Source organism: Nannobrachium achirus, assembly GCF_963921795.1.
Source record: "Nannobrachium achirus genome assembly, chromosome: 15".
Classification (NCBI taxonomy): domain Eukaryota; kingdom Metazoa; phylum Chordata; class Actinopteri; order Myctophiformes; family Myctophidae; genus Nannobrachium; species Nannobrachium achirus.
Genome location: NC_137822.1, coordinates 36,205,591 through 36,225,763, shown reverse-complemented (window position 1 = coordinate 36,225,763; position 20,173 = coordinate 36,205,591). Strand labels below are relative to the sequence as shown.

The 20,173-nt window shown below is 43.6% G+C and overlaps 1 protein-coding gene across 1 annotated transcript in view; it reads left to right on the top strand.

The window, feature by feature from the left end:
- The window catches only part of wdr7 (WD repeat domain 7), a gene marked incomplete at its 3' end in the record, with an annotated part of 160,685 nt that overhangs the window by 14,743 nt on the left and 125,769 nt on the right, over positions 1–20,173 (top strand). The window contains exons 10-18 of the mRNA XM_080743819.1: positions 2,496–2,643; positions 3,888–4,003; positions 4,114–4,246; positions 4,766–4,986; positions 7,071–7,266; positions 9,475–9,689; positions 17,448–17,681; positions 18,272–18,565; positions 19,215–19,411. Coding sequence (XP_080599945.1) covers positions 2,496–2,643; positions 3,888–4,003; positions 4,114–4,246; positions 4,766–4,986; positions 7,071–7,266; positions 9,475–9,689; positions 17,448–17,681; positions 18,272–18,565; positions 19,215–19,411 — 1,754 coding nt within the window. The remainder of the gene's footprint in view (positions 1–2,495; positions 2,644–3,887; positions 4,004–4,113; positions 4,247–4,765; positions 4,987–7,070; positions 7,267–9,474; positions 9,690–17,447; positions 17,682–18,271; positions 18,566–19,214; positions 19,412–20,173) is intronic.

Below are 20,173 nucleotides of genomic sequence, written 5' to 3'. Positions count from 1 at the left end.
CCCCTGTCATAGCATGACATTTTCTCCAGCTCACCTACTCACCCAGCCCTTGTCTTGGAAGTTCAGCCGCATCTGTAGTTATCCCCAAGGACCCTGAAAGGACAGTCTACCCTCAAATAGAAGTGACTTGACCTTCCTGTGTGACTGTAGGAGGTTCAATACACCTGCTCGTTTTTGCCAACGGGTCTGAGGCCCTAAGATAGAAGCTGAATAGATACACGATGCTAAGGCCCGTTGGTAAAAAAAAGGTTGTGTGCGTAAATGGTAAATTGTTTATTTATATAGCGCTTTTATCCAAGGCGCTTTACATACTGTAGATTGTGCATTACATTCACCCATAACTGTAGTCCCACTCCTGGCTTTCCAGTAGTGTTTCCTGTTCCCATTCAGTTTTACATAGCTTCGTTTGATTGGCTCGGCAGCAGATTTGAATCATACGACACCTTCATATCGTCGTTGTCGGGTGGAAACCTTGTATGTCCAAAACCGTTCTTTTTGTATTTATCATTTTTAAAATGATCTAAACTAGTGAAAAGATCGCAAGGCGTTAGATCGTCTATTTTCACTAGTTTTGTGCGACAGTCTTGCATGATGAAACAGGGCTTTGCTTTATGAAAAAACGTACAAATTTGAAACTTGGAGATACAAGGTTTCTGCCCGACAGTGACGATATGTTTCCTGTTCAAGTTAATTTGCTTTCTTTAGTGTGTTTAGATCTAACCCAATTTGAACCCAACTGAAATTAATTATCCTTGGTATAGCTAGCATTATTAGTATATCTATTTCTTTCCCCTAAGCTATCAGTATTGACCACTATTGTATTCCTTATATCGGTATATCCCTATTCTAATCTATGGGGCTAAAAGTGGATCGGCTTTGGGTGATTTGCACACATTCACATTTAGGATATAAGATGTGATCATAAGCTTGTCAATTCTATTTTAGGGTGGACAGTCCTGTTGGAAGCAAAACAATCAATACAAAAGCTCCAGTATGCTACCCTGCTATCCATCTCCTCCATTACAATCCTCAGTAACCCTCAGATTAATCATAAGGCTTCACAGAATGGAAACCATAATGAAAGAAAATGTAGAGATTGGTATAGGAAGAGAATGCAGGAGAGGACACTCTGGTCATCATGGGAGACCAAAATCAGAGGCCCGTGGCACACATGTTGGCTGTCATTTGAGCCTGATTTATACATTGTCGGCAAGAGTATAAATTAAATATTAAAAGTATGATCAGGTTGTGAAGAAAAACTGTCACCAAACTTAATTTGACCTGGGGTCATAATTCATGGCAAAGATTGGTCATTTAGTTCCCTGGTCATTCCTTTGTCTGGTTTTGGTCTTTTCATGTCAGCATTCTCTCCGGTTATTCCTTCCTTTAATTAATGTAAGCTATGCGCAGATGTAGTACTGGTGAGTTTCCTCAAGCACATTTCCACAAAGAAAATCCTGGGTGCTAACTCTGAGATTTTAAAAGGCTGTCTACTGATAACTATAAAGATGAATTTTAATGATGTGTGCATCCAAACCGATGAACGATAGTGTTCCGTAAATACTGTGTTTTCACAGAGTGAGTGAGAGTTGACAGCTCTCTTGATTTCTTTTAAATGGTCCATGGCAGTGGACTGATCTCACTGTCCTCGGCACTGCTCGATCAAACAAAGGGAAACTCACCTTTTGTATACAGTCGTAGCCATTGTCGGTGGCTACATCTGTCAGGATTTAGTCGTTTTACTTTCATGATTTGAATTTGTTTTCTCTTTTTTTGTTGTTGTTGCTGTACTATGGTTTCTTTTCACTCTGTGCCTGAACACCAGCCCCACTATCACAAAACGAGCCAGAGAACAATTCCATTGTAGTTCTATTTCGAAATTACATGAACCTAATTCCAGTTGCAGAATCCTTTCCCAGGTCATACCGACCCTGTAGTGTGTGGTTGTGTATAGATGTGTGGGTTTGTATGTGACCGCAGCTGGAATTTACACTTCGCTGTGGCAATAGCTGTTCTACAAGCTCACGTTGTGTCACAACGCAGCGTGCTGTGAGCTTGTAGATCTGCTATTGCTGGTGTGCCACACACCACACACAACAAAGTATATTGTCTCTGTCCGGTGGAAACCTCATACGTCCAAAACTGTTACTTTTCGGGGTTTGTATTCAATCGTACAAAAAAGTAGCAGATCTACAAGCTAAAAAGGTGCCAAGTTTTGCATGTATTTTGGGCTTGTGGACCTGCATCTTTTATTATTTTATAGACAGAGCATTCATTTATGAAAAAAACACAAAAAGCTAGAATAAGGAGGTTTCTGCCCGACAGCAACAATATCAAGCCCTTAAGAACCAAAAAGCTTTATAGCATAAAATAATTGTCTACAAATATGAAATTGACCATTTGGGGGTCTCTCAGGTGTCCAGGCCAGAGTTTTGTCGGAGTCACTGACGTGGATTTTAACCCCATATACTGTGTCCTGCCTGCGTCTCTCCCAGCTGCTCATCTGTCCCCCGGTGAACCGCTTCTTCTATGGTCGGAGGGAGCCCTTCCACAAGCTGCTGATCCAGGGAGACTCCGCTGGGAGGCTGTCGCTGTGGAGCATTCCTGACGCCTCCCCTCTGCAGCCCCAGAGCTCTGCTTCAGGTAGCACTCACTGAGCCTCTGCCCTTTTATACGTCTGTAAAAAGTGCCCTCTCCAGACCATGAATGCAGTTTTCACTATGGTGAAAGAAATGCAAATGCCCTTTTTCCATGCCATACCTGAAGGCAGCATTTAAGAGAATTGCCTTGTCCAAACACTCCTGAACTTCAATGCGTCGTCTTATGTTGAACGAATTGCCCTCTCTGTGCAGAAATCCATGCCATACACCACATCTTCAGTATTGACTTGATTATGAGTGTGGTATCAAGCACTGAAAATAGCCGACCTCCAAGCTCACAACGCGTTGCAGCGGTCTGCTATTTTTGATATTTTCACTAAAAGACCCTTGCTTCTCTTACATTCTCTGCACGTCCCTGACACTCACTCTCCAGCCTCTGAGCTCTGCTTCAGGCTGGGGTCATCGTCATGTTGGCTTGTGGTGGACATTATTTTGTCAAAAGGACATGAAAATGAGCAAAATGAGCGGACAATAATGATACCATAAACACATAAAGAGATAGCCCTGAATGATCATAACAGGTCTGTTACTCTAAGAGTAATAATTTGTCCCCCTGTATTATTAACCCAGAGGACCACCTAGGGTTCCTATCCCCCCCCTTGCCCTGCTCTACTGCAGTTATGTAGACACATGAATCATCATGGGATGTTTCATCTGTCAAAACCAGTCTATTATGGTGAAGGTAATAAATGAATGACTGAGAGAGGGAGTTATCTTTGTGAAATGTGGAACTGTATTGACACCTAGTGGACAAAAAAAGCTATGAAGCTATGAGTATGATTTGGAGAGGCAGTGTGTTGTGACTGATTGTCCTCAGTTAAACTCAGTGTTGAAGAGTATTATACACCAGTGAATAGCACAAGTATTTACTGGCATAGTTGTTCCAGTAATTTTGACTGAGTTATGGCAAAACGTGGGATGAAAATGCATTATTTTGTTGAATGAGGGACTTCATTAGTCTGAAATGTAAATAGGTAGGCACAAGGTACACAGACATTAAGACTAAAAGGATAACTTGGAGGGGGAAAAAAAGTCCTGGGGACTTTATTCCATTGTGGTCCTATGCATTCAATTCATCAACCAATCTAACACACTTATAAAGAAAAACGTATCTTTGTACTTCTCTTGTCCCGCCCCTCTCTCTAATTCCCCCTCTATCTTTATCTCCACACTACCTGTCTTCCCTGTCATGTTTTTGTTTTCATCTCTCTCTCCTCCCCTCTCCAGAGCTCCAGGTATCGTCCACCATCAGCCTCCAGGAGGCCTTTGACAAGCTGACCCCTCTGTCGGCTGGGATCATTGACCAGCTCAGTGTCATGCCCGGAGGAGACGAACCCATTAAGGTGTGCATCTAAAAAGAACAACCATAGTGCTGTTTTAGATGGATCTGTACATCCCTGTGGCAGGGCAGACTAGTGTGACTCATGTGTTGGTGTTGTGTCTCCCCCTGCAGGTGACAGCCAGCGTGTACATCCCGTCGCAGGGCAGGCTGGTGTGTGGCAGGGAGGATGGCAGCATCATCCTGGTGCCCGCCACCCAGACCGCCATCGTCCAGCTGCTGCAGGGAGAACACATGCTGAGGAGAGGTGGGGGTCCACAAACACACTATGTATATATATAGACATGAGGATAATGTCCAGTAAAAAGAACTGTTTCCCAGACGAGTAAATATGCCTCCCCCTTTTGTTTCTTTTCTTAAAGGTAGGTGGGGGAAGTGATTTCATTTAAGTTTCAGTTTTCATGTAGGTGACAGGCAGGGGCCTTCCTCCAATCATGATCGAGTCAAGTGGGGGCCTTGGTGTGAATAAGGCCCGCCCCCACTCGACCAAGAAAGAAAAAAGAATAATTAAATCAAAGTTTTCATCCGTAAAAAAAAAATATTCTAAAACTTTTTCAAAAGAATTGCATGAATACAATTAAAAAGATTAAAGAAATTCCGCAAATTTAACTTACAAGCAGAAGTGGAAATGGACGATCTACAAGCTCATGACGCGTTGCTCCGCAATAGATCTGCTATTATCACTAGTTTAGGTCCCGGGGAGACATCAAAATGATGAAATGAATTTTGAGCTTATCTCAAAGGGCTCTCTCTCTCTTCCTCCCAGGATGGCCTCCACATCGTACCCTGCGAGGACACCGCAACAAGGTCACCTGTGTCCTCTACCCGTACCAGATCTCCCCGCGCTACGACCAGCGCTCGCTGGTGTCCGGAGGCGTGGACTTCTCTGTGATCGTCTGGGACATCTTCACCGGGGAGATGAAGCACATCTTCTGTGTCCACGGCGGAGAGATCACACAGATCATCGTGCCACCGGAGAACTGCAGTGTAAGATTGTGTTGGCACGCTGCAGCATTTACGCGTTTTATTTTCTTCATTGGAACAGACAGTAGGAAAGCTGAGAATGAGACGGACAGTCGGAAAGCTGAGAGGGAGACAGTGTAGGAGAGACAGACAGTAGGAAAGCTGAGAGGGAGACAGTGTAGGAGAGACAGACCGTAGGAAAGCTGAGAGGGAGACAGTGTAGGAGAGACAGACATTACGAAAGCTGAGAGGGACTCATTGTAGGGATAACGTTAGAGTAGACAGGATGGATTTGATGACAGGATTTCCGGTTGTATTCTGGGATTTGGATTTGTAAACTGGATTAATTGTATGAGGCAACGAGTGATTCACATCCATTAGGAGTTTATATTGGATGTGGAGGTGACACTTTCCCATCAAAGTAATCATATAAACTTGCACTTGCTCTTCATTATTATTATTATTATCATTATCTTTAACTGACCATTGTCTGTAGCAACTTTTAAGAGAACGCTAGATTAATTTCCTGCACTGGGAAGTGAATGATGCCAGGCAGAGGCAGCAGACAGCCTGCCTGCACAGCTGGTCACCATGACCACAGTCCGCAAAACAGTGTGATAGGCTCTACAAATCAACCATGGTAACAGACAGTAGGAAAGATTAGAGGAAGCCGAAGAACACAGTTTGGGAGCCGAAGAACACAGTTTGGGAGAGACAGACCGTATGAAAGCTGGCAGGTAGACTGTATGGGAGAGACAGATATGAAAGCTGAGAGGGAGACAGTTTGGGAGAGATGGATATGAAAGCTGAGAGGGAGACAGTTTGGGAGAGACGGATATGAAAGCTGAGAGGGAGACAGTTTGGGAGAGACAGACAGCAGGAAAGCTAGATGGTGTAGGAGAGACACATAACATGCAGTATATCCTGGTACCATAGGTAGCAACGTTGTCTGTCAGACAATGTAGCACACACACACACACACACACACACACACACACACACACACACACACACACACACACACACTTGCGCACACGTGCGCGCACACAGAGCTTGATTACTGAGGCCACTGACAGTAATGGAGATGGATGATTTTTTATGTTATCATTTACAATGTTGATCAGGTATACACACACAAAGCACACAGAACTACGGACTCATACACACTCACACACACATACACGGACTCACACACACACACACACACACACACACACACACACACACACACACACACACACACACACACACACACACACACACACACACACACACACAGGTTCCTTTGCTACAGTATAAAGGTTTATTTTATTATTATATATTTTATTATTTTATGACATTATGATGAAATGTTAACAAAGCCTTAATTCCATTGTCGCATGGAAATGGCGTACCTGGTATTTCCTCGTCTGAGTAGGAGAGTTGACCTGTCGTACATTAACCTTTACTTATAAATCCCAACCAAAATGTCAGCTGGTTTCAAAGCTTTGTAATCCGAAATACTTGGCATTTACCAACACACCGGGTCTGATGGAATTATCCTCAAACCTGGAGGGAGTGCCTACATTGAAGTCTAAAGCTTATGCTTGATAATGATAATTTATAATCCATAGCATGTTGAAATTGTACATTTTTACACTGAGTTAACCATTATTTTATACTTTAGAATTAGATATAAAAAAATCGTGAATATAGAGACTTTTTCGTGTCAAGGACCCCAGAATTGATATATATAATTGGCCGCGGACCCCCATCTGAAAATGTTTTGTGCCAGGGACCCCCAGAAGAGAAGATTTATTAAAGAATTCAAAATCATTTAAGAGGAATTTAAAAACCCCAACGCTTGACTCCAACCACCCCAACCAAGTCTACTGGCAGATGAATCTTTTTTTCACTATTTTGGCCGAATAACCAACACTAAAATGACATGGATCCTTCCGCCCTTTTTAAGGGGTTAAAAATATTGTTCGTGTTGATTTCGTCGATTTCAGGTTGACTAAAAACAAATCTCATTCCAAAGACTATATAACTGAATGGCTATAAAACTAAATCAAAATTTGCTGTCAAAATCAACACTACTCATAATATTCTCTCCCTGTGCATCACAGACCCGCGTGCAGCACTGCGTGTGCACGGTAGCCAGCGACCACTCTGTGGGGCTGCTGAGCCTGCGGGAGAGGAAGTGCATCATGCTGGCCTCCAGACACCTGTTCCCCATCCAGGTCATCAAGTGGAGGCCCCAGGACGACTACCTGGTGGTGGGCTGCTCCGACGGATCCGTCTACGTCTGGCAGATGGACACAGGTAACCGCTCTGCTTTATGAGGTCTAAAGAAAAAATATGTTCTAAATCGATCTAGAAACAACGTTTTTTGGAAAAAACGTTGTTTCTAGATCAGTGGCGCTCAAATGTTTCAAAGTCATGGACCTCATAGAAGTATTTTGACCAAAGACTCTCATCTCAGAATATTTTGTTCCAGGGACCCCGAGAAAGAGAGATTTGAGTTACAAATGTTTTTTTTTTTTAATAATTAATAATTTGCACACATGTTCAAAAATAGCAGATCTACAGATCTACAAGGTCATGAGCTTGAGCTTATCACAACGCACATGTAGATTTATTATTTTATAGTATAGATCAGGCTTGATGATGCTGCCGCGTCCTGCCAAAATGTGTTTAAGTCGACTGAATCAACTGCAGAATTCAACCGTAGAATTAGTTGACTAAAATCGTAGGATATTTAGTGAGCTAAGACTAGACTAAAACTAAAACACTTCAATTGACCAAAATGTTGGAGATTTTCTGGGCATTTTCACATTTCTGGTACTATAGTATAGTTTGTCATTTAGGTGAGTTGAGTGTGAAAGTGGGTCTGAAATGACTCGTACTGTGATTTATTCTCGCAGCACCATCTGTTATCTGTAGGGGTTTTTACTGTGACAATAATATTTGTATTAATAATGTATGGACTTATAGTGAGGTCATACTGTTAGCTGGAGTGAGGGAGGAGGCAATACCCTTTTCTGTGTGTGAGTGTAGTGTGAGTGGGAGAGAGACAGAGAGACGGGGTTGAGTGAGTGTGTGTGTGTGTGTGTGTGAGTGTGCAGGGGTGTCGCACCAAATTCTGGGCCCTGGGTAGAAGGATTCACTCACATTTTTGTGCTTTAACTATTGAAAAATAGCCGATATACAAGCTCACACTGCGAGCTTGTAGATCTGCTATTTTTGAAAAATCAGTGCCGCGCTGTGAGCTTGTATATCTGCTATTTTTCAATCGCTAAAGATAGGCCCCTCCACCTTGGGCCCTAGTAACTCAGTCCCACTCCCCCCCCCCCTATAGCTATAGCTATAGTGGTGGAAGATTGCAGGGTAGCAAAGTGTGAAATTAATGTGTGTGTGTGTGTGTGTGTGTGTGTGTGTGTGTGTGTGTGTGTGTGTGTGTGTGTGTGTGTGTGTGTGTGTGTGTGTGTGTGTGTGTGTGTGTGTGTGTGTGTGTGTGTGTGTGTGTGTGTGTGTGTGTGTGTGTGTGTGTGTGTGCGTGCGGTGTGTGTGTGTGCGCGTCTACTCAGGCATTGGACGGGTAATTGGTTGATGACACACACACACACACACACACACACGCACACACACACACACACACACACACAGAGGTATAACCCGGTCCAGGGTCTGTAGTCCAGTGAAGTTATTGACCACTCACGACCCATTTGGAAAACTGCCACTTTTGTGCTCACTCAATATCAGAGCCAGTCCTGCTGTCAACACAGTCTGCAGCAACATGATGTCTGTGTCTCTCTTTCCCCCTCTCTTCCTCTCTCTGGCCCTCATTTATCAATGGAATGTAAAAAACTGCGTATTTTCTAGGGATGGTCAATATAATCGATATGGCAATATATCGCGATATTTTATTTCCCAATACTGTATCGATACTTCAGGCTGTAGTATCGCAATACTTTTGTAGAAAAAGAACTCTGTTCCCGTTCATAGAAACCAAAGGTAGAAGTCCGGTCCTGACACGCCGTTGATGTTCAATGAAGAAAATGTAAAGTTTGAATGAAATCAAAATGGTTTTGACTCAATTTGTAAATTTTTCCATTGAGTTATCAATCTAATGCATATTATTAGACTACCCAGGTGGTACATGGCAAGTTGTATTTTCAGCTCTACAAAAGAAAATCTGTCAATTCTGTTGAATATTGCAATATATATCGCAATATGTATCACATTGCAAATAATGTGATACAATCGTATTGTGATTGCATATTGCATTGTGAGGTACCTTGCCAATACCCATCCCTAGTATTTCCCCCCGCAAATATTGGTGTAGGGCAATGTTGAAGTGGCATTTATCAAAGCATCCTAAACAGCCAGTCCTGGCATACATTTGATCTCAGTGATGCCGCTCAGCGCATTGTGATCTTGTTGATCTATCTTCAAAAGATCGTCATGCATTTATTTGAGAACACGAAACGGGATATAACTTGTTCTCTCTCTCTCTCTCTCTCTCTCCAGGAGCGCTGGACCGCTGCGTGATGGGCATCACTGCCGTGGAGATCCTGAACGCCTGTGACGAGCTGGCCCCGGCGGCGGTGGACGCCCTGAGCCACCCGGCGGTCAACCTGAAGCAGGCCATGACCCGCCGCAGCCTGGCCGCGCTCAAGAACATGGCCCAGCACAAGCTGCAGACGCTGGCCACCAACCTGCTGGCCGCTGACCAGGCCGACAAGGTACAGTTGACTTCATGTGTCTTGGGTGTGTATGAGTTGGCTGTTTTGACCAAGATGTTAATTTTTTTTTTAATGGTCTTAAGTAAATGAAAGTATACATGATCATTACAGGATTAAACATTCGACAATTAAGGTCTAATATTTAATTTCTGCAATTGCTACAAAAAGAAAATAAAGCTGGAGAGGCAGAAATGACACACACACACACACACACACACACACACACACTAAAAAATACATGAGAAGGAGTGAGAGAGGTAGAGAGGGTAGGGGTGGTGAGACTGCAAGACAACAACGTGTGTTCTTGTTATTACCCGGTGTAACTGTCACAGTTAATTGGGTCATTTGTTGAGATATACTGAGTCCCGCGTCTTAGAGGGCGAAAGAGATTGAGTCCCACGTGTCCATTGGGGAGTGATCGAGTCCACTGTCTACTGGGGAGAGAGATAGTCTACGGTCTAGTGTCTTCTAGATGGAGAGATTATTATTTATTACTTGCGCCAGCAGGGCGCGCGCTAGTACTGTGTTCGGCTGTGTATGTAGGTAGGTAGCTGTGGGTGTTAAAGCCCGTAGACCAATCAGGGACCAGCATTTCTGGTGACGTCATCATTAACAGCCAATGAGAGATCAGCGTTCCTGGTGATGTCACTGGCATTACCAGTGGTGATGCCAGTGGTGATTACTGCATTTTTTAGTCCCTCCCTAACATTTTAGTCTAGTTTTTATTTGTTGATGAAATTGTCATAGTTTTAGTCGATGAAATCAACCCTGGATCAGTTTCTTTCCTGTAAATGGTAAAATGGTAAATGGTGCATTTATATAGCGCTTTTATCCAAAGCGCTTTACAGAGATTGTGCATTACATTCACCCATTCACGCACACATTCATACACCGGTGGCGGAGGAAACCATGCAAGGCACCAACCTGCTCACCGGGAGCAATGTGGGGTTCAGAGTCTTGCCCAAGGACCCTTCGACATTAACTCAGGGGGAGCCCGGATTCGAACTGGGAACCCTTCGGGAACCCTTTGTGCTCTAATAACGGTTTCTCTACCCCTGAGCTATGCCGCCCCACTGTATATGTATATGCTGTGAGTGTCATGCAGTCTCTCGCTGCACGGTACCGATTTAACTCGCCTCGGGCCTCTACCCTCATTTCTTTATTTTCCATCAGGCCAAAGTACCCGGGAGCAGACTTTTCAAGTGGCTCCCCCATCGCGGTTCCAAGTAGGCTGAGGCGATGCCAATGGCGACGTGTGTGTGTGTTTGTGTGTGTGTGCATGTGTAAATGCTGCGGACTACCGTTTGGTCAGAGAATCGCCACTAGCGTAAAAGGGCAGACGTCACATCTTGATCCATGGACAGGAAGTTTGTGAATACTGTTGTTATTGGGCAGCCGTTGTTGTTTTTGTATTTGGTGATGGTGAAGGGAGATATTGTAGTTTGTACATTATTGTTCGTCTGTGTCGGGTGGAAACCTCTACTGTATTATCTACGATAAAAATAAAATAAAAAAATAAACACAGAAAGTTAGAATATGGAGATAAGAGGTTTCTGCCCAACAGATTTATTTATGGACGCTCAGTGGTCAGTGGCCAGGTCAGTCCGGATGTCTTTAACGTCTATTTATATGAAGTTTTATGATTTTTTTTATATTGGCGATAGAATGTACAAAATGCCTACTGATGATACACCATGCACACCTGACCGGGCCAGGGCTGATGTTGAATGATCTTTTTACTGTCTTTTATATTCATGTATATTGTTGCCCACGTGTTGCTGCTTATTTCTGTACGTGTAGGGCTGTCAATATTATCCCATTCAAGTCAACAATTAATTGCCGCACAAATGATTGCGATTTGGATTGTGTTCTTGGCATTGAACATTGGAAGTTTGGAACATATGAATAAAACAAATATTTGCATATGCCTTTGAGGCTTTGTATTCAAAAGTTACACACAACAGATACAGTATGACAAATGAGTTAGATATACAATACTGACATACTTTTCTTTGTGACGCGTTGTGAGCTTGTAGATCGGCTATTTCCACTGTTTTTGGGAAAGTGTTTGGAAATGTGTGAACATTTTCAACATGGAAACGATTATGCAATGGTATTATCTCAAATAATTGTGATTAGGCGATTATGTAATACTTGTGTGACTGATGTACGTGTTCTCTACCCATACCTGTATCTTTGTTTAGTCCTTGCTGCAGTGCTGCTATGACACCTGAATTCCCCTCAGGATCAATAAAGGGCCAATGTATCCACTTATCTCCTCATACATGCCCTGATGAAGACCAGTGGGTCGACAAATGTTGGCTTTTTGAACTTTTTGTAATTAATAAAGTACCTTGATTTTTACGCCCTTTCCTCTTTGACTTTTTCGAGTGCTCTGATCGCTCCTCTTCTTTTAAGATTTGGTCCCATTGATCCTAGAAGCACCGACCGTAGGTTTTTAACTCACGTTAGACTTCCACTGAGCACCGACCTATTCTCTCTTCACTCTTCACAAACTGCATGTTTTATCTTGTCGCCAGGCGTGTTAGAAATTGGAGAGATTAGACCAGTGTTTCCCGAACGTTTAGTAAATTAGTAATTTGCCCGGGGGCCAAACTAGTGAAAATAGCAGATCTACAAGCGCCGCGTTGAGAGATTGTCAATAGAATATTATTATAATATTCTATTCATGGAATTTCTTAGATGTTTTCGTTTGTTTCAATTCTTCAGTATTTGTTTTTATTTCTAAAAATAAGCTCTGTCGAATTGAATTGATACATCCCAGAAAAGTAGCGCTGTGATTGGCCAGTAGTCACATGACAGGTAGTCCGGCGATCCCGGAATTACGGACTAAAGTTGTGGAACGTCGCTCCAATGAACAGCAGCGGCGAATGAGGCATCTAGCTTTATATATCTGTGGTTCTGCCCCCTAGTGATCATGCCCTAAACTCCAGAATATGTCTGCCCCTGACTTTCTGTCTGGGACTTTTTCTCTGCTTCCCCGTCCATCACTCTGGTCCCCTTTTGTTCTTTCTCTCTCTCTGTCCCACACCTCCATCCGTCTCCTACCATTACTTGTTCTCTCCATCACCACCCCTTTGTCACTGTCATCACTTCATCTCTTTCTCTCTCTCTCCCTCTCTCATTACATTTCCTTGACCGCCTGTCTCCAACTCACCATAAAGAGGAAGATAAATTGGGGTTGGGGGTGGAGTGAAAGAGAGGGTGAGAGAGTTTAAAGAGAAAAAAGATGAGAAAGGTTAAGAGAGAGAGAGAAGGAAGTGATGGATAGAGGAAGAGATGGAGAAAAGGAAAAGAAAGCTGGAGAGGCTGAAATGGCACACACACACACACACACACACACACACACACACACACACACACACACACACACACACACACACACACACACACACACACACACACACACACACACACACACACACACACACACACACCGGCCAACTAGGTCAGATAGTTGGCCAAAGTCTCAGACCAATTAAGACTCTGCTGGAGACACCCAAAGGTCACAGAAACGGTGTGTGCACGACACGCGCCACATGCATTTCCATTGCCCATGTGTGGGTGTATGTATAGTATGTGCATGTTTAAGTGTCTGTGTCTGTGACGTGTGCCTGGCGGGTGTAAAATGTGCTATTTTCATCATCCAACAGTGTCTTGGTCTTCTTAGGAGAGAGCAGTGATGTTGAGACGTGATGAAGAGATAGAGATCTAATGTAATGTACTAGAGATGTTTTGTAGAAAAGATGTGACGTATGGATGGGATGCTACACAAAGGCACCACCCACTGTAACCATCTGTCTGTCTGTGTCCCTTTCAAAGGCTCTTTTCCACCGGCAGCGATAACGATGACGATAACGATTTAAAAAAGTGGGTTTTCAATTGAAGTGGATCGGCAGCATCCACCCAACACCGATAAAGACAACGATAGCCGACAACTACATCGTTAGGATCAATAACGATGTGGTTAAGATCACAGTGACATGGAACTGGGTCTCTGACAAACAGCTCGAGGTGCGCTCTGCGCGAGCGGCTGTTAATTGGCGCCTCTTCACATTGATGTCCGATAACTTTATCGGATATCAATGTGAAGGCATAATTATCGCTGTGATATTTTATGGCTATCGTCATCGTCATCGCTGCCGGTTGAAAAGGGCCTTTATGCTCATAAATGGAGATTACAGTATATCTCAGTATATGTCCCCCCTTGTTACTTTTTACCCTTTTTTCACCTGGTGCCATTTGCCTAAACTGTAATCCTGGGCGCTACTCTCCTTCTGCCAACCTGGGGACGTGGGAGAGCCCCGAACTGCGCTTATGCTTCCTTGAATGCATGAGGAGGAGTTTCTCCTGTAGCACGTAGCGTGTGGAAGGAACACGTTATTCCAACCAGTTCCTTTCCCCTCCATCAGTCGCCCTGGCAAGCCAGTATAGAGACAAGATTTACTCCATGTCTTTTGTGAGGCTAGTGTACCTACCCTAGTACCTACCCTAGGAGCGTCACACTGTAGAGGGCGACTGCAGTGCAGCTGTCTGTCTGCTCAACTGAACTCTTCACTTGCTTATTTATTCCTAACATAACTTTACAAAGATGTACAGAGAATCTGTTAGAGTGGTTCCCCTGACATCACATGCTGCATGATGTCAGAGCAGCAAACCCATAGATCGTAAAAATGTGTACACGTCTACACGGACGGACGGACACGGACAAGCTGTGGCGTTTCTCATAGTAAACTGTGACCTTCGGTCGCAACAATAAAAGCAAAAGCTGTTTTCTAACTCCACTTCAAACATACATACAGTAATGACAGAAAATGACCCTCAAATATATGATGGTGAACCTAGCTATATTATCTAACCACCAGGATATACTGTATGTATTTGTGTGTGTTTTTTATATCCAAGTTATGGGCCATTCTTTGTCCCTTTGTGTTTTATTGCCAATATGTGTGTGTGTGTGTGTGTGTGTGTGTGTGTGTGTGTGTGTGTGTGTGTGTGTGTGTGTGTGTGTGTGTGTGTGTGTGTGTGTGTGTGTGTGTGTGTGTGTGTGTGTGTGTGTGTGTGTGTGTGTGTGTGTGTGTGTGTGTGTGTGTGTGTGTGTGTGTGTGTGTGTGTGTGTGTGTGTGTGTGTGTGTGTGTCTCTCTCTCTCTCTCTCTCTCTCTCTCTCTCTCTCTCTCTCTCTCTCTCTCTCTCTCTCTCTCTCTTTGACCTTGAGAGGTTTATAAAACTGTCACATGTGTGTTTATGTGGTTTTGTGTGTGTTATTAAACTGCAAGTAAAAACTTTTCTCATATCACACACAGGGTGGGGAGGTCTGTGTGGAAATATGAAACTGTTTATTATATTTCCGTATATAATATAACATATACATAAAACCATTGCTTGGTTACCTACAGCAGTGGCTCTCAACCTTTTCAGACCGCGACCCCCAAAATAATCATATTTTAACTGAGGGCCCCCCCACCATGACGAGCACTAAGAGTTGAGGCATTACAATTTGTATAACTCTAAGTTCTATTGAAGTGAAAATAGCAGATCTACATGCTCACAACGCCTGGCGTTGATTCTATTATTTGCTGCTGGATAACGTTACATTCTATTCCAAGCTTGCAGACTGTGTCTCTGTAATGGTAAAGGAACAGCCAGAACGCAGCATTAACAAGCAATATGCTTTTTTCTGTTCCACTCCTCGTTATATTTAACCCATTTAGAAAGGGTACACATTATTGCGTATCATTATTTTATGCTTTAACTATTAAAACATAGCAGATATACAAGCTCACAGCGAGCTTGTAGATCTGCTATTTTTAAAAAATCATGAAAATTAGATTTTTGACCCGATTTCTATAAGTGTCTTATAAGGTTTTTTGAAAAACCTATGTTTCTATGTCAGCAATCTGGCTAGCCATCGTCAAAGAAAAGGTCCTTTTCGCTTAACTGGAGCTCAGTTAGTCTGTTCTTGAGAGACTACTATGTCAGTGGTTCTCAAACTTTTTCATGTGAAGGACCCCCAAAATGATGTATTTGGCCACGGACCCCCATCTCAAAATATTTAGTTCCAGGGACCCCCCAGAAGCAACATTTGAGTTACAAACGTTCGCTTTAAAAATACATACTGTATATTCGAAGATTTGCACACATTTTTATGACTTTTTCAAATAGTTTTGCTGTACGAGTTCTGTCATACGATTGTCGATATGTGGGCATGTACATCTGTGTGTGACTGTGTGTGTACAGTAGCATGTGCACACACCTGCCAATCCAAGTATGTGTGTGGGTGTGCAAGTGCTCATGCAGGTTTATGTTTATGTGTGCATTGCCATCCATGTGTGTGTATCTACCACCATGCATATGTGTGGGTGTGTGTGTGTGTGTGGGGGGGGGGGGGTTGCCAGAAGGCCCCTGCAGGACATTGACCTTTAATCTCTTGTGTGTGTGTACATGTGCGCGCTGGGTGGTTGTTGTGTCAGTTTGTGTGTGTGTGTGTGTGTATTCTGTCTCTATCCACTTGTCTGCGTGTGAGTGCATTCTTATTTGACTTACTTGACTTATGCACATTAATTACCCACCCTGCTTTTGTAATAGTCCATTCATTTATTGATGTATATAAAAAATGTATGTACATTTTATTTCCTGGTCATTTCAGTTACTACTTGATATTAATGTGTTCTTGTACACAGTACCAGGTTCTCTTTTCTCCTCCTGTGTTGTTGCAGTGAGGTGCCTGTAGATGGCAGTGTTCATTCACCAATAAGTGTTTTCAGAACAACCGCGTGTGTGTGTGTGTGTGTGTGTGTGTGTGTGTGTGTGTGTGTGTGTGTGTGTGTGTGTGTGTGTGTGTGTGTGTGTGTGTGTGTGTGTGTGTGTGTGTGTGTGTGTGTGTGTGTGTGTGTGTGTGTGTGTGTGTGTGTGTGTGTGTGTGTGTGTGTGTTTTATATGAGGATTAATTCATTTTCTCAATTGAACTGTGAGGATGTGAGATGGAAACTCAATATATTATTGTCAACCATACTTTACCACTGCGCCACCCGAGCGCTCAGTTGTGGACAGAATCTTCACAAAATCTCATCAAATAGGGGTCCGTGGCTCAAATGCCGAATAAATAATTGATATCAGGGTTCCCACGGTCATGAAATTCCTGGAAATATTTTGAAATTAGAAAAATATTTTTCCAGTACTGGAAAAGTTTTGGAATTTATCAAGGGTCCTGGAAGGTCCTGGAAAAATTGCTATGCATGCATTGTCTTTGGTTATTGATTTTGTTAATACCTCTGAAATGACAAATTAAACATGGGCCAAATTGTCAAATATTAGAGGCAGAAATTGTGAAAATAGCCGATCTACATGCTCACAACGCCTCGCAACGTGTTATACAAAATTCCTCAACTCTTAGTGCTCGTCAGGGTGGGGGGGTCCCCAGTTAAAACATGATTATTTTGGGGGTCACGGCCTGAAAAGGTTGAGAACCACTGGCATGCATACGCTACCTGTCTTTGGGCATTGCACATAGGAGTAAGCGACCTGTTATTGAGCTGAATTATTGTTATATAGTCCTGGAAATTGGGTTAAATATTCAGGAAAAGCTTTGGAAAAAGTTTGGGAAATTAATTGGTAAAAACGTGTGGGAACCCTGTGATATGAAAAGGTTGAAATCCACTGCTCAGTTTCCTCTCTTTTCTTCCCGTTGTTCTGTTCCCCCCTCTCTCTCTCTCTCTCTCTCTCTGTCTCTCTTCCAGGGTAACTTGCCCAAGTACTCCCACAACTCCCTGGTGGTGCAGGCCATGAAGACCAACGTGACGGACCCGGACATGCACGTGTTGTTCTTCGACGTGGAGGCGGTGATCATCCAGCTGCTGACAGAGGAGGCCCAGAGGCCCAGCCCCACGCTGGTGTCCCCCGAGACGCTGCAGAAGAGCCAGGCCGGCCAGGACAAGGGAGGCTCCTTCCTGGCCAATAAGATCTTCAAACAGGTGAGCTGTCAGCGTTACTGATGTTTCTACTACTACTGCTACTACTGCAGGGCAGTGGTTCTCAAACTTTTTCAGGCCACGACTTCCAAAATAATCATAGTTGAACTGGGGAACCCCCATCCCAACGAGCAGTTGTAAGAGTTGAGGCATTAAATTTTGTATAACACGGTTCTATTGTTAAAATAGCAGATCTACATGCTACATGTGAGACTATTTTCACAATTTCTGCCTCTAATATTTGACAATTTGACCAATGTTTGACCAGAGGTACTACAAAGGTCTTTAAAGTCGTTAAATTGTCACTCTAGAAGCAGATGCGAGATATGAGCTATTTGTCTATTGTCTATTTTCACAAAACAAATGTAATGCCAACTCCTACAATTCCAAGTGCTTGTGCAGGGTGGGAGGGTCCCCAGTTCAAATATGATTATTTTGGGGGTCGCGGCCTGAAAAGGTCGAGTTACCTCAGCAGTACACTACAATAAATGTGCTCCAGCCTCCTCTCCCGTCTTGACCGTTCTCTCCCCCCCTCCTGCTACTCCCTCCCCTCCCCTCCCCCTACCATTCTCCCTCCTCTCCTCCCCTCACAGGTGAAGGAGACCATGAAGGAGACCATCAAGGAGCACCTGCTGGACGAGGACGAGGAGGAGGAGGAGGAGATGAGGAGGCGCGAGGAGAAGTCCAAGTCGCTCAGCCTGCTGGAGTACAACCTGACCATGGACACGGCCAAGCTCTTCATGTCCTGCCTGCACGCCTGGGGCCTCAACGGGGCCCTGGACGAGGTGTGCCTGGCCCGCCTGGGCATGCTGAAGCCCCACTGCCCCGTCTCCTTCGGCCTCATCTCCCGCGGGGGACACATGTCCCTCATGCTGCCCACCTTCAAGGTCCGTGCTTTGGTTTGTTTGGCCCCCGGTTCACACACAGGCTTTAATCGATCCGATTCTGTTTTATGTGATTCCGTTTTAAGGACTAGGGAATCAGAATCGTTATATGAGACTTGATATTGTCTGGGATTTGGGGTATTGAAATATTGTTATAATCGTTGTATATAAATGTCGTCTGTTCCTTGTTTTAATCACATAAGACTTTATTTTACGCAACAACAATTTTATAAATAATAGAGTTACAATATCTATTTTGTGATATTTGGTCAAATGTATCCTGCTATTAGATTGTGTCCATTTGGCAAGCCCTAGTTCCGATTTTGAAATAAGATTCAGTTTATAGATGTGCTACTTTTGATGCTTTTGTGCGACGCTATAGTATGATCAAGTAGGACGTTAATTTACAAATAAAGAATCATTACATTTTATATTCACCCATTCATACACCGATAGCGGAGAAAACCATGCAAGGCACCAACCTGCTCACCGGGAGCAACTAGGGGTTCAGAGTCTTGCTCAAGGACTCTTCGACACTAACTCTTGGGGAGCCCGGATTCGAACTGGGAACCCTCCGTGTTCTAATGACGGTTTCTCTACCCCTGAGCCAATGCTGACCCAATGATATGTAGTGTAAACTGGTCCTTCCCAGGAGTCCCTGCTGCAGCAGCTGTCCCAGGCCACCGGCATGAAGCTGACCCTGACGGACATCGTGGGTAAGGGGACGTACGGCGTGTCCCGGGCCGTGACCACCCAGCACCTGCTCTCTGTCATCTCACTGGCCAACACTCTGATGGGCATGACCAACGCCACCTTTATGGGCGAGCACATGAAGAAAGCACCGGCCAGGTAACGGATGCTCACACACACACGCACACGCCCGCACACGCCCGCACACACCCTCACACACACACACACACACACACACACGCACACACACACACACACACACACACACACACACACCCACACGCACACGCACACACATTTTAACTTAACACTTGGGCTGCCATACTGTAGTTTTGCCATAACCAGTGGTGTAAAGTAACTAAGTAGATTTACTTAAGTACTGTACTTAAGGTCACTTTTGAGGTATCTGTACTTTACTTTACTGTACTTTACTTTAGTCTATCCAATTTCTATTACTTCTACTTCTACTTCACTACATCTCGGATCCAAATATTGTAATTTTACTCCACTACGTTTATTTGAAAACTTTAGTTACTAGTTACTTTGTAGATGTAAAATTATAACATTATAAAACATACATAAACCACTTTATCCCTATTTTATACCTAGGCTGTTTGAAAATAGCAGATCTACAAGCTCACAACACGTCGCATCGCGACTGTTACCCCACCGGAGATCAGCTTTTATTTTTTTTTAAATGTACCAGCAGTAAGGAATAAAATAAATACTATACGTGATGTAAAAACCCTTGGTCCATTCAACGCCGTCATCCCTGACAAAAGTGAGTAGGTCTGACCTTGATACAGACACTGTATAGCACCTGTTAATCCATAAGAGAGAGTAAGGCCACATTTACTTACACTGTAATGATCATAACAGAAAACGGTGCGATTGCGTTCTCACTTTTTTATTCTGAGTTTA